Source organism: Manis pentadactyla, chromosome 7 (assembly GCF_030020395.1).
Source record: "Manis pentadactyla isolate mManPen7 chromosome 7, mManPen7.hap1, whole genome shotgun sequence".
Taxonomy (NCBI): Eukaryota; Metazoa; Chordata; class Mammalia; order Pholidota; family Manidae; genus Manis; species Manis pentadactyla.
This window is the reverse complement of record NC_080025.1, coordinates 93,168,589-93,183,744: the sequence shown is the minus strand read 5'-3', so window position 1 is coordinate 93,183,744 and position 15,156 is coordinate 93,168,589. Positions and strand designations below refer to the sequence as shown.

The 15,156-nt window shown below is 37.1% G+C and overlaps 1 protein-coding gene and 1 long non-coding RNA gene across 4 annotated transcripts in view; one reads left to right on the top strand and one right to left on the bottom strand.

Annotated features, from left to right (window-relative positions):
- The window catches only part of HDAC9 (histone deacetylase 9), a 930,736-nt gene that overhangs the window by 79,061 nt on the left and 836,519 nt on the right, over positions 1 to 15,156 (bottom strand). The window contains exon 26 of the mRNA XM_057504568.1: positions 7,176 to 7,309. Coding sequence (XP_057360551.1) covers positions 7,176 to 7,309 — 134 coding nt within the window. The remainder of the gene's footprint in view (positions 1 to 7,175; positions 7,310 to 15,156) is intronic.
- LOC130684290 (uncharacterized) overlaps positions 1 to 15,156 on the top strand; it is a 203,586-nt gene that overhangs the window by 170,336 nt on the left and 18,094 nt on the right. For all 3 annotated transcript variants that reach the window (XR_008998507.1, XR_008998506.1, XR_008998505.1), the window contains one exon: positions 11,577 to 11,716. This is a non-coding gene — a long non-coding RNA (uncharacterized LOC130684290). The remainder of the gene's footprint in view (positions 1 to 11,576; positions 11,717 to 15,156) is intronic.

The window sequence follows — 15,156 nt, the reverse complement described above, 5'->3', positions numbered from 1 at the left end:
ATAATGGTTATATCCTCTTGTTGGATTGACTCCTTTATCATTATGTAATGTCCTTCTTTATCTCTTGTTACTTTCTTTGTTTTGAAGTCTATTTTGTCTGATACAAGTACTGCAACACCTGCTTTTTTCTCCCTATTGCTTACATGAAATATCTTTTTCCATCCCTTGACTTTTAGTCTGTGGATGTCTATGGGTTTGAGGTGAGTCTCTTGTAAGTACCATATAGATGGACCTTGCTTTTTTATCCATTCTATTACTCTGTGTCTTTTGATTGGTGCATTCAGTCCATTTACATTTAGGGTGATTATTGAAAGATATGTACTTATTGCCATTGCAGGCTTTAGATCTGTGGTTAACAAAGGTTCAAGGGTAGCTTCTTTACTATCTAACTGTCTAACTTAACTCGTTTATTAAGCTATTATAAATCCAGTCTGATGATTCTTTATTTCTCTCCCTTCTTATTCATCCTCCTCCATTCTTTATATGTTAGGTGTTTTTTTCTGTACTCTTTTGTGTTTCCTTTGACTGCTTTTGTGAATAGTTGATTTAATTTTTTTGCCTTTAGTTAGTATTTGGTTGGTCTGCTTTCTTTTGTTTGATTTTATTTTCTCTGGTGACATCTATTTGGTCTTAGGAGTGGTTCCATCTAGAGCAGTCCCTGTAAAATATCCTGTAGAGGTGGTTTGTGAGAGGCAAATTCCCTCAACTTTTGCTTGTCTGGAAATTGTTTAATCCCTCCTTCATATTTATATGATAATCATGCTGGATACAGTATTCTTGGTTCAAGGCCCTTCTGTTTCATTGCATTAAATATATCATGCCATTTTCTTCTGCCCTGTAAGGTTTCTGCTGAGAAATCTGAAGATAGCCTGATGGGTTTTCCTTTGTAGGTGACCCTTTTTCTCTCTCTGGCTGCCTTTAATACTCTGTCCTTGTCCTTGATCTTTGCCATTTTAATTATTATGTGTCTTGGTGTTATCCTCCTTGGGTTCCTCGTGTTGGGAGATCTGTGGGCTTCCATGGTCTGAGAGAATTTTTCCTCCCCGAGTTTGGGGCAGTTTTCAGCAATTATTTCTTCAAATCACTTTCTATCCCTTTTGTCTCTCTCTTCTTCTTCTGGTACTCCTATAATGTGAATATTGTTCTGTTTGGATTGGTCACACAGTTCTCTTAATATTCTTTCATTCCTGGAGATCCTTTTATCTCTCTCTGCCTCAGCTTCTCTGTATTCCTGTTCTCTGGTTTCTATTCCATTAACAGTCTCTTGCACCTCATACAGTCTACTCTTAAGTCCTTCCAGAGATTGTTTTATTTCTGTGTTGTCCCTCCTAACTTGATCCTTGAGCTCATGCATATTTCTCTGCAGGTCCATCAGCATGGTTATGACCTTTATTTTGAATTCTTTTTCAGGAAGATTGGTTATATCTGTCTCCCCACATCCTCCCTCGGGCGTTGTCTGGGTAATTCTGGAGTGGACCAAATTCTTCTGCCTTTTCATGGTGATAGAGGTAGTCCTAGGCAGGTGGTGCATGTGTCAGCTGGGAGAAAAAAGTCCCTTCCTGCTTCCTGGTCACCCTGCCCCTCTCTGCTGCCTGTGTCAGTCACCCTCACACTAGGAGCAGCATCCGGGTTAATCTGCTGAGCTGCCGTGGGTGGGGCAGCCCATGGGGTAGCCCAGAGCCCTGCGGGGAGTGGCAGGCATGCTGGGTGTGCTCTTCTATGAGAATAGCACCCCTTCACACCCTGCTCTGGTTTCTTCTGCCTGTGCTGGGCAGCTGCATGCCAGCAGCAGCCCCATGTCTGACCTGGGCAGCTGTGCACTGGGAGGAGACTCTGGGCAGCTGCTGTGGGTGCAGCCACCCTCACGCTGCTCAGCCACTGTAGCGGGGCCACACCAGAGGTGGAGTGAATGGCAGGCTGCTTATCACCATGAGGGGTTTCAGAGCTGTGCTGCCTCCCAAGTGGCTAGGGCATCCAAAGCTCCACAGAATTCCCAGCCTGCTGGGCTGAGTGTGCCGGGACGATTCTGTCCAGCTGTGAAGCCACTGTCCCTTTAAGATTTTCAAAAAGCACTCACTTTTCTTTTGTCCCCGGGGAGTCGACTGTGGGACCCGCTCACAGATTTTACTTTTCCGTTTCCCTAATATCCAGCACACCATGCAATGTGTGTCTGTGTTCCTGGTGAAGATTACTAGGGCTGGTTATTTAGCAGTCCTGCACATCCATTCCCTCCGCACTCTGACTCCTTTCCTCCTGCTAGTGATCTGTGGTGGGGGGAGCACTTGGGTCCTGCTGGGCTGCGACTTGTATCTTACCCCCTTCACGAGGTGCTGAGTTCTCACAGATGTAGATGTAGCTTGGCTGTTGTACTGTATCCTCTGGTCTCTCTTTTAGGAATAGTTGTAGTTGTTGTATTTTCAAAAACTATGTATGGTTTTGAGAGGAGATTTCTCCTGCCCTACTCACACCGCCATCTTGGTTCCTTGCCGCTTCTTTACTATCTAATAGTCTAAGTTAACTCACTTATTACACTATTATAAACAATCTGAAGATTCTTTATTTCTCTCCCTTCTTTTTCTTCCTCCTCCACTGTTTATATATTAGGTGTCCTATTCTGTACTCTTTGTGTATCCCTGGACTTACTGTTGGTAGCTGATTTAATTTTCCACTTGGTTGGTAATTAATTAGTCTACTTCCTTTACTGTGGTTTTATTTTCTCTGGAGAGAGTTATTTAGCCTTAGGAGCACTTTCTTTGAGAGCAGTCCCTTTAAAATACTCTGTAAAGATGGTTTGTGGGAGGTAAATTCCCTCAACTTTTGCTTATCTGGAATTTGTTTAATCCCTCCCTCAAATTTAAGTGATAATCTCTCTGCATAGAGTATCCTTGGTTCAAGGCCCTTCTGTTTCATTGCATTGAATATATCATGCCATTCCCTTCTGTCCTGTAAGTTTTCTGCTGAGAATTCTGATGATAGTTTGATGGGTTTTCCTTTGTAGGTGATCTTTTTTCTCTCTCTGGCTGCTTTAATACTCTTTCCTTGTCCTTGATCTTTGCCATTTTAATTATATCTCTTGGTGTTGTCTTCCTTGAGTCCCTTGTGACATAGGAGATCTGTGTACTTCCATAGCCTGAGAGACTATTTCCTTCCCCAAATTGGGGAAGTTTTTAGCAATTATTTCTTCAAAGACACTTTCTATCCCTTTTTCTCTCTGTTCTTCTTCTGGTTCCCCTATAATGCGAATACTGTTCCATTTGGATTGGTCACACAGTTCTCTCAATATTCTTTCATTCCTAGATATCCTTTTTTCTCTCTGCTTCAGCTTCTTTTTATTTCTTTCTCTAATTCTATTCAATTTACTGTCTCCTGTACTTCATTTAATCTGCTTTTAAATCCATCTATTGTTTGTTTCATTTCAGTTACTGTTTTTTTTAAGGTGTCTATTTCCTCCTGAATTTGTCCCTTAGCTCTTGAATATTTTTCGGTAGCTCCACTAGCACGCTATTACTTTTATTTTGAATTTTCTTTCTGGAAGATTGGTGATTTCAGTCTCACAGTACCCTCTTTCCAGTGTTTGATGGATTTCGGATTTAACAAAGTTCTTCTGCCTTTTCATAGTCCTGGAGCAATGGGAGTGGTTGCAATTGAGTGGCACTGGTGCCTGCTGGGAGGACAAAGCCCTTTCCCGCTTCCTGGTTGTAGTTCCTGTTTTTGTTCTCAGGACCAGTGAGCCATGCACAGAGAGTGGTCTTTGGGTTAATTTCCTAAGCTGCCATGGGCTGGGCTCCACTCTGGCTGACCTGGTGCAATGGCGTGGGTCACAGGTGAGCAGTGCCGGGGCCTGCCAAGAGGACAGAGCTCTTTCCTGCTTCCCAGCTGCAGTGTCTACCTCTGCTTTCATGGCCAGTTATCTGCACATGGGCAGGGAGCATCCTCTGCATTAAGCCCCTGAAGTTGCAGTAGGCGGGGCTACCCTCCCGCTGGCTTGGAATGATGGTGGGAGCAACAGATTTGAACACAGGTGATGCCGGAGGAAGGGGTGTCAGGCAGCTTATCACAGTGGGGGTCCTCCAGGTTGTGTTGCCTGCCAGGGGGATGGAGCTCCTGAAGCTCCTGAAAGTTCCCAACCTGCTGCACTGAGTGTGCTGGGACGATTTTGTCCGCTTGTTCCTTCTCCTGAGCAGCAAGCTCTGTGTACTCCTTGCCCCTTAAGCAGCCCTCTCACTGTTGGGAATTCTTTCAAAGCATCCACCTTTCTTTGTTGGGAGGATTTTGATTACTGATTCAAGCTCCTTACTAGTAATTCGTTACCATGTGATAGAGCATATTAACAGAATGAAGGATAAAAATCATATCATCTCAACAGATGCAAACAAAGCATTTGACAAAATTCAACATCTTTTCATGATAAAAATACTCAACAAATTCAGTATAAAAGGATTGTGCTTCAACATAGTAAAGGCCATATATGACAAACCCACAGCTAACATCATACTAAATAGTGAAAAGCTGAAAGGTTTTCCTCTAAGATCAGGAACAAGGAAAGGATGACCACTCCTCCCACTTCATTCAGTGTAGTACATAGTATATAATCTAGAACAATTAGGCAAGAAAAAGACATCCAAATTGGAGAGGAGAAAGAAAAACTCACTATTTTCAGATGATGTGGTAAATATGGAAAACCCTAAAGACTCCATCACAAAACTGTCAGAACTAATAAACAAATTCAGTTGCAGGAGAGTTGCAGGATACAAAATCAACGTACAAAACCAGGCTCACTTCTCTACATTAACAATGAACTATCTGAAAAAGAAAAAAATCCAATTAAGAATGTCCTCCTCAAAAACAATAAAATACTTAGGAATAAATTTATCCAAGGAAGTGAATGGTCTGTATGTCAAAAACTACAAGATGCTGATGAACGAAAGTGAAGAAGACACACATAAATGGAAAGATATCCCATGCTCATGGATCAGAAGAGTTAATATTATTAAAATGCCTGTACTACCAAAGTGATCTATAGGTAATCCCTTTGCAATCCCTATCAAAAGATATTTTTTTTCTGAGAGAGAGAAAAAACAATTCTAGAATTCTTCTGAAACCACAAAATATCCCAAATAGCCAAAGTAATCTTGAGAATGAATAATAATGTTGAAATCATCAGAATTTCTGATTTCAAACTATACCACCAGTAGTTAACACAATATGGTATTGGTATTAACACTAGACACATACATTAATGGAACAGAAGAGAGATATCAGTAACAAACCCATACATACATGGCCAATTAATCTTCAACAAAGGAACCAGGAATGTACAATGGGGAAAGAGCTGTCTCTTCAATTAATGGTGTTAGTAAAACTGGATAGCCACAAGCAAAAGAATGAAATTGGACCCCATCTTACATTGTACACAAAAAGAAATTCAAAATTGATTAAACACTTAAATGTAAGACTTGAAATGATAAAGCTCTTAGAAGAAAACATAGAGGGTAAGCTCCTTGGTCAAGAGGGTAATGTCATCATTTTTGGCAATGGTTTTTTTGGATTTGATATTGAAAGCAAAGAAAACAAAAGCAAAAATAAACAAGTGGGACTACTTCAAACTAAAAGGCTACTACACAGCAAAAGTAGTCATCAGCAAAATTAAAAGACATGCTATGGAATAGGAAACCGTATTTGCAAACCACATATCCAATAAGGGGTTAATATCTAAAATATACAAGGAATTCATTTGACTCAATAGCAAACAAACAAATGAACACACACAACCCCCCCAAAATAAGTAAACCAATTAAAAATGGGCAAAGGACCTGTAAAGATATTTTTCCAAAGAAGACATACAAATGGCCAACACGTATGTGAAAACATGTTCAACATTAGTAATCATCAGGAAAAAATGCACATCAAAATCACCATGAGATATCACCTCACATATTGTTAAGATATATATTATCAAATAAGAAGAGATAAATGCTAGCGAGGAAGTGGAGAGAAGGGAACCCTTGTGCACTGTTGGTGTGAAGGTCTAATACAGCCACTATGGAAAACAGTAGAAGGTTCTTCAAGAAAAAATAGAACTACCATATAATCCAGCAATTTCACTTTTGGGCATGTATCGAAGGAAGCAAAATCACTATCTCAAAGAGATACCTGTCCTCCCATGTTTGTTGCAGCACTATTCACAATGGAAACAATATGTGTCCATTAACAGATGAGTGGATAAAGAAAAAAAATATGTATCAGTGTATACACACACACAGTGTATACAATGGAATATTATTCAGCTTTAAAAAAAGGAAATCCTGTCATTTGTGACAACATACATGAACCTGGAGGGCAGACAGAGAAAGATGAAATACTGCATGGTATCACTTTTTTTGTTTTGTTTTGTGGAACCAAAATAAAAAACAAACAAAAAAAGTGAACACATTGAAACATTATAGAATGGTGGTTTCCAGGGACTGGGATGATGGTAGGGGGAATACGAAGAGGGTAGTAAAAGATTTATAACTTTCAAGTCACAAGATTAGAATAAAGTTTGGGAATTTAATGAATAGCATTGTCACTATACTTGATAATACTGTATTGTGTATTTGAAATTTGTGAAGAGAGTAGCACTTAAGTGTTTTCACCAAACAACAATAAAGTAAACTATGTGAGGTGATGAATGTGTTAAATTAACTATATGGAGGGAATCATTTCAGTGTTTTTGTATATCAAATCACCACATTGTACACTTTAAATGTATCACAATTTTGTTAACTCTGCCCCAAGAAAACTGAAAAAAAATTTAGGAAGCTTTCCCTCCACCCAATGTAACAATCATACAGGAAATCTCAAGAGAAATTTTCTTTGAATTATTACCTTTTCAATGCTCATTAGTTGGGTCAGTATAAAGAGTGTTTCTCCTCAGAGGGGTGATTAATTTGTTTATTGAACCCTGCCAATAACCCGACTGAGGAGAGTGCTATATAAATTCTATAACTAGGCAAAAGTTATAATACATAACACGAGAACATGAAAATTTATCTAAGTCTTCCTTTCTTTCTTAAAATTGTAAGAGCAACATTGTGTATTCTGAGTACATGGGATTAACAAAAAACTTTTTTTAAATATACATGCATACATTCCTGGCCATTTATGCCTGCTTTTTTGTATTTTTAGTTGTTTACCTCATTTCCTAGAAGGGCATTTACACAGGCTTCTGATGCATCGCAGATGGCTGTAAGATCATGTCCTCCTTCTAGAGCCAACACCACATGTCCATCAGCCAGTGTCATCAATTGCTTCGTCAAATGACCAAAGCCTACCATAATACAAACAGAATATGTCAAAATAGTAATGCAAAAGGGAATGATCACTATAATCTAATATTGATTGAGGATTTATTTGGTATGGATCCTGCTTCAGCAGTTTGTGCTAACTCATTTAATACTTACAATAACTTGATAATTAAGTCCTATTATTTTCTGTTTTGCAAATGAGAGAACCCAAACCCAAGATCCCACAGCTAAGAAGTCATCACAACCAAGTCTGCACCAGTCAATATGGCTCTTCCCCAGCGCACAGTACTGCCTTTCATAACACATTCTATATGTAGCTGGAAAAAAATAGTATTCTGCCAATTTTAATAAGGTAAACAATCCCATTTGCTTGGCATTTGTTTCCTGTCTCCATCACCTGCCTTTATTTTATTATAAAAGGAAGTTTTCAATATGTCACCTTAACTTATATTACAGATATTATTTTTATTATGAAATAGTTATAAATGCAAAAAAATAACATCTTTATATGTTATAAAATATAATGACATGATAAATCTCTTTACTCACCTCACAGTACAAGGAAAATATTAACAGTACTTCTGAAGACACCCATGTGCTTCTCTCCACTACCATGCCTCCTACTCTCCTGTGGGACACCAGGATCCTGAGTTTGTATTTATAATTCCTTTCCTTTATTTAATTTATTTGTTTTTGAACTTAATAAAACTGGTTTTATACTTTTACATCTTGTTCTTTTCACACATTTTGTTAGCTCATCTCTGCTGAATGTACCTATCTATAGTTCTTTGCTATGTAGTAAGCCATTTTATGAGTATAGAAGAATCCACTTACCCATTTTCTTGACAGATATTTGTTTTCTTTGTTATTACAAAATCCCTGTATTTTGTTATTACAATAATTCCTCTATGAACATTCTTATACCAGTCTTCTGTTGCCATGTGCAAGAGTGGAATGAAATTGTTATGGTTTAAAATCTGTTAAATAATAGCAGATTATTTCCAAAGGGGACTTAAAAAAACCCCTCTGAGAAGCAGTACATATAAGAATTCCAGTTTAGTCACATCCTTGCCAATTTTTGATGTGATTTGCCAAATGAGTGGGTGAACAATGGCATCTTATAGCGGTTTCATTTAGTTATAAGAAAGGACCTTTCCATTTCTACTTTGAATTAGATTTCTATTATAAATAAATGTTGAATTTAAATATTACCCTACACCAAATGAAATGCTTCTTTTCCTAGGAAGCTTTGCCTCCACCCAATGTAACAATCCTACAGGAAATCTCAAAAGAAATTTTTGTGTGTTGTGATTTACATTAATATTTCTAACATTAAGCCATCATTGAATCTGTAAAATAAGCTTGGTTGTGATGTATTATCTTTTTTATATGCAATTGCATTTGTTTTCCTAATGCTTTGTTAGGATTTTTTTCATCTCTGTTGATTATATACTTTCCCATTCTTACACTGACCATGATTTTTGATGTGGTAGGGACCCTCTTTTTCCATTATCTGATCTTTGAATGTTGGAACTATTTGAGTCTTGTGCTTTGTTTGAGGAAGACTTTCAGCTATTGATAGAATTTCCTTAGGCATTATGTATAGGAGTACTCTTACTTTCTATATCTTCCTAAGTTATATTTTTCCAGAAGTTTTTTTTAAGTGTTCAAGTTTATTGAAATAAAGTTGTTCAGTACCTTTATTATACTATTACAGAACTCCAGTTAGATGTATATGATCATTGTCATTATATCCTCAATGTCCCTTAAGTTTTCATATTTTCTATGTCCCATTCTGTCCTTACTATGTGTACTTTTGTTTCAGATCTATCTTCTAGACTTTCTCTCTGCAGATGGGTCTAATCTGCTATTTAACATTTCTATTGCTATTTTTATTTCAGTGATTATATTGTTCAATTATAGATGTTCTATTTCATTATATTTCATAACTCTCTAGTAATTTTTGTAGCCTATGACCCTTTGCTCATGTTCTTATTTCTTCCTTTTATTTCATAATTATTTAATATTCTGTATCTGTTGTCTAAGTCTTCATGGCCTACTTTTACTATTTGTTGCTTTTGCTCATTCATCCTCAATATGTCTTAATTCCTCTATTTATTTATTTATTTAGAGCTCATATTCATGGGAACTTTATACGCGAGAAGTATTTGAAACCTAATTTGAATGTGGTACTTATCTCTGAAACCAGGGTTGAGTGTGATTTTGTTTGCTTCTACTGGATGGCTAGAACACTACAAACTAGGATAAATTTTAAATTCTTAGATTGCAGGGCTTTTTGTTTATTTGTTTGTTTTTAATGCCCAATATTGTAAGTGTGGAACCCAAAACTTGGTTACAAATTCTCATAGAAAAGAAATTCAGATTTGTTTTCCTTTTCATTTCTTTTGAAATTCCCTATTGATAGCCATAACTTAGGTATATGTTGTTTTATTCAGCAGTATTTCCTTTTCTCTTATTTACCTTTTCCTTAGAGGTGGCCCTTTGTCATTCCTTTCTTTATTCTGGTCTCCAATCAAAACCCTTCCCCTCATAGGCCCGAGGGTTTGACTCCCTTTTCTAGAATGCAGTAGTTTATTAATGTTCCAACTCTAGTCAGCTGGAGACTTTGGGATAGCCCAGCATAGCCAACAGCTACAGTACTTGGCCACCTTCCTTCATCTTTTTGAAAGTCATCCATGAATTTAAAGAGTAGGTTTAATGTTTTCATGCAGGAGTGTTTCAGAATATATAGTCTCTTATATTGCTGAATGCTACTGCCTCCTATTCAGTATTTTTAAATTATGACATTGAATCCAACCAGCCCAATTTCAGGGAAAATTGCAAAAAAAAAAAGAAAAAATTAAAATAAATAGAACCATGTGCCTAATATGGCATTTCATTTTTAAAAATGCTTTAAGAACTTTCAGGGAATAGAGATTTATTTTTTAAAATCAATTGTATTTTAAAATAATTAATAGACTTTACATTTTAGAGTAGTTTGGGTTTACAGAAAAACTGAACAGAGTACAGAGAGTTCCTATATATCATCCCACCCCTCATTGTCACTTCTCCTACTATTAACATCTTGCATTAGTGTAGTACATTTGCTAACACTGATGAGCCAATATTAATATATTATTGTTAACAAAAGTCTATAGTTGGGATTTACTCTTTTTGTTGTATGATTCTATGAGTTTTGACAAATGCATAATGTCATGTATCTGCTATTACAGTACACAGAATAGTTTCACTGCCCTAAAATTTCCCTGTGCAGTTCATTGAAAATAAAGGAAATTCTCAGAGTACAGCTGGTGGAACTAAGTGAAAAACTATACTGTCAAATATAAGACCCCAAAACCAAACTAAGTTGCTTCCATTTTGAAACAATGAAATAGTATCATCTTAATCCTTGTAATGTGTTGAGATACCCACTCAATAAATCAGAACTGCCCAGAATTTCAGTTCTGGTCTAGCATTTGAGGTTAACCACAGACAAGGTGAGTTCATTTCCCTACTCCTTCAAACACTTCACTGTTCATTCTATTCAGTAAGCTACTATTTTGATGGAAATCTCTGTAATTATTCTATGTTTCTAAATACTCGGAAAAGTTACTCTAGAACATACATAAAAATTAGGTGAAAACTGTTTTGAAGTACTGCAACATTTCTGTCTTTCTATTGATGTAATGAAGATACAAATAGGAACCTTTTCCACAGGCCACTTAGGATGAGGATGACCACACTGAGCTCTATCTTCTTACCTGATTGCTATAACAAGAATGTTAAGCTTTCAAAAATGTGAAATGCAAAATTCTGATCCTTAATGCTTAGACATATTCTTGGCCTAAGTCAAGAATAACAGCACATAGTAATTAGTTCCGCTGTAGATATTTAAAATCAAGAAATACTCATCACATTCGTGGGCAAATATTTTCGCTAATCATATTGTTAAATACTCTGGACAGCTTTTCCTGTAACCAAAACCAGGTCTACAGTGATAACTTTAAAAAACAAAATAATAAACCAAGTCAGTGCACCCTATCCTTTATACTGAATGTTCCTAGCAATTGAAAACTCAGTATCTAGAGTTACTATTGGGCAGATCAAATCTCATGGATTAAAAAAAAGAGAGAGATAGTTCCAAATCTGATTTAAGTTCACTCTTTCCTCTGGAAAAACAAAAAAGTCCAATAAAATACCAAATTTAGATGGCATAGTAAAAATAGAAGGAAAGATGGAATGAAGCTAATGTTTGATCTCTATCCAAATTCCTCTTTCTTTTACCTACAGGGTTTATTTCCATTCACATGTTACCCATGTGATCTCTGGCACCACAGATTGAAGCAACTGAACTCTGAGTTATGCATGCACAAATGTTTAAGTAAAGGAAAGAAATTTCTATAAGGCCCATGCCCTTTCTTCCAGCCAAAGTAAGGCATTCCAGAATAATGTTTTAGTTCTATTAACCTAAGTTCTACTGTGCCCATTACTGCTGTACAGTATTAATTTTCAGGACATGTGAGCTAAAAGTTTCAGTTGTATGTGTGTATGTGTTTATTTGATTATAGATCATGTAACATTATTTAATAGGCATAATTGCAAGTTTCATTTAATAGTTTTTTGTTCTGAGCTTCATGAAAGCTCATCCTGCTTGTCACAATAAACTTAACTTATACAGTTGAAAAATTATAGCAGAGACCATAGGTAGCAATGTCTTTCTCAAGGGCTGGCATGTCCTGAGTATGAGGACTAACAGGAAGGAAATGTTCAACTGAGAAAACATATTTGTATAACTAAGTCCATCATGGTCTCAAGCAGTCACCAGATAGGGGAATGGAACTGGTTTCTTAAGGTCCACATATACTTTTGGTTTCTGAATTGTTTTGAGGGGCTGGAGGCAGAGCTTAGGGAGAAGCCTATGGAGTGGCATGATGGGAAGACTCAGGTTGGTGACTGGAATTGGTACATATTCAGTGAAAATCAGGCTCAGCACTTGTCCCTAGTAATGGCACTGACTACGACAGAGTTTTCTGAGAAATTCTTTTTTCGAAGTGAAATTTGGCACCTTAAACTTTTTTGAGAAAATGTTGTAGAATGAGGCATTAACAAGTTACAACTACTGTGACTACCCAGGCCACTCCACTAAAGAATCCGGTATGTGCCTGGTTGTTTTAAAAAGCATCAAATTAATTTAATTAATCAATAGTAAATTACAAGCATAAGAAGAAAGCTACATAGCAACAAATCATTTTTTCTAATGACCAAGCACAGCTGAACTGGTGACTCCCCAGAAGGAGACGACTCTGAACAGGAAGGCTAGTTTCAGTTTGAAATCCTCTGTTCAGTCCACTGATATACTGTAAGTTGACTTAATTTTGTTTTTCTATTTTCTTTTTTTTTATACTTGACACTGTGTTTTTTTTTATAGTTAATATATTTTATTTTTATTTTTATTTATTTTTTAAATTTTATTTTGGTATCATTAATCTACAATTACATGAAGGACATTATGTTTACTAGGCTCCCTCCTTCACCAAGTCCCCCCCACATCCCCATTCACAGTCACCGTCCATCAACATAGTAAGATGCTGTAAAATCACTACTTGTCTTCTCTGTGTTGCACAGCCCTCCCCGTGCCCTCCCTACACTATACAGGCTAATCGTAATGCCCCCTTTCTTTTCTTCTTGCCCTTATCCCTCCCTTCCCACCCGTCCTCCCCAGTCCCTTTCCCTTTGGTAACTATTAGTCCATTTTTGGGTTCTGTGCTTCTGCTGCTGTTTTGTTCCTTCAGTTTTCTTTTGTTCTTATACTCCACATATGAGTGAAATCATTTGGTACTTGTCTTTCTCCGCCTGGCTTATTTCACTGAGCATAATACCCTCTAGCTCCATCCATGTTGTTGCAAATGGTAGGATTTGTTTTCTTTTTATGGCTGAATAATATTCCATTGTGTATATGTACCACATCTTCTTTATCCATTCATCTACTGATGGACATTTAGGTTGCTTCCATATCTTGGCTATTGTAAGTAGTGCAGTGATAAACATAGGGGTGCATCTGTCTTTTTCAAACTGGAGTGCTGCATTCTTGGGGTAAATTCCTAGAAGTGGAATTCCTGGGTCAAATGGTATTTCTATTTTGAGCATTTTGAGGAACCTCCATACTGCTTTCCACAATGGTTGAACTAATTTACATTCCCACCAGCAGTGTAGGAGGGTTCCCCTTTCTCCACAACCTCGCCAACATTTGTTGTTTGTCTTTTGGATGGTAGCCATCCTTACTGGTGTGAGATGATATCTCATTGTGGTTTTAATTTGCATTTCTCTGATGACAAGCGATGTGGAGCATCTTTTCATGTGTCTGTTGGCCATCTGAATTTCTTCTTTAGAGAACTGTCTATTCAGCTCCTCCGCCCATTTTTTAATTGGATTATTTGTTTTTTGTTTGTTGAGGTGTGTGAGCTCTTTATATATTTTGGATGTCAACCCTTTATCGGATCTGTCATTTATGAATATATTCTCCCATACTGTAGGATACCTTTTTGTTCTATTGATGGTGTCCTTTGCTGTAGAGAAGCTTTTCAGCTTGATATAGTCCCATTTGTTCATTTTTGCATTTGTTTCCCTTGCCCAGGGAAATATGTTCAAGAAGAGGTCACTCATGTTTATTCTAAGAGATTTTTGCCTATGTTTTTCTCTAAGAGTTTTATGGTTTCATGACTTACATTCAAGTCTTTGATCCATTTCGAATTTACTTTTGTGTATGGGGTTAGACAGTGATCCAGTTTCATTCTCTTACATGGAGCTGTCCAGTTTTGCCACCACCATTTGTTGAAGAGACTGTCATTTCCCCATTGTATGTCCATGGCCCCTTTGTCGAATATTAGTTGACCATATATGTTTGGGTTAATGTTTGGAGTCTCTTTTCTGTTCCATTGGTCTGTGGCTCTGTTCTTGTGCCAGTACCAAATTGTCTTGATTACTATGGCTTTGTAGTAGAGCTTGAAGTTGGGGAGTGAGATCCCCCCCACTTTATTCTTCCTTCTCAGGATTGCTTTAGCTGTTTGGGGCCTTTGGTGTTTCCATATGAATTTTTGAACTATTTGTTCCAGTTCATTGAAGAATACTGTTGGTAGTTTGACAGGGATTGCATCGAATCTGTATATTGCTTTGGGCAGGATGGCCATTTTGACAATATTAATTCTTCCTAGCCAGGAGCATGGGTAAGTTTCCATTTGTTAGTGACCTCTTTAATTTCTCTTAAGAGTGTCTTATAGTTTTCAGAGTATAGGTCTTTCACTTCCTTGGTTAGGTTTATTCCTAGGTATTTTATTCTTTTTGATTTAATTTTGTTTTTCTGAAAAAAATTTAAATAAACTGTAATTATGGTAGTGACTCAAATGATCAGTTTCAATTTGATTTCCTGATATTCCATGGGGGGTTATTCCTGGATAGACATCATAGTATGTCAGCATTTTTACTAGTGCAGAAAAGTTGTTTGAAATGGAAAGTTGCTTGAAGATGGCTCACACATTAAACTTTAGATATGTATTAAAAAACTAAGTCATAAAATACAAAAGGATTCATTCTTTAAAATGGTGTGTCTCAATGCAAATTAAAACCACAATGAGATATCACCTCACACCAGTTAGGATGGCCAACATACAAAAGACAAACAACAACAAATATTGGCAAGGATGTGGAAAAAGGGGAACCCTCCTGTGCTGCTGGTGGGACTGTAAATTAGTTCAACCATAGTGGAAAGAAATATGGAGGTTCCTCAAAAAACTCAAAATAGAAATACCATTTGACCCAGGAGTTCCACTCCTAGGAATTTACCCTAAGAATGCAGCAGCCCAGTTTGAAAAAG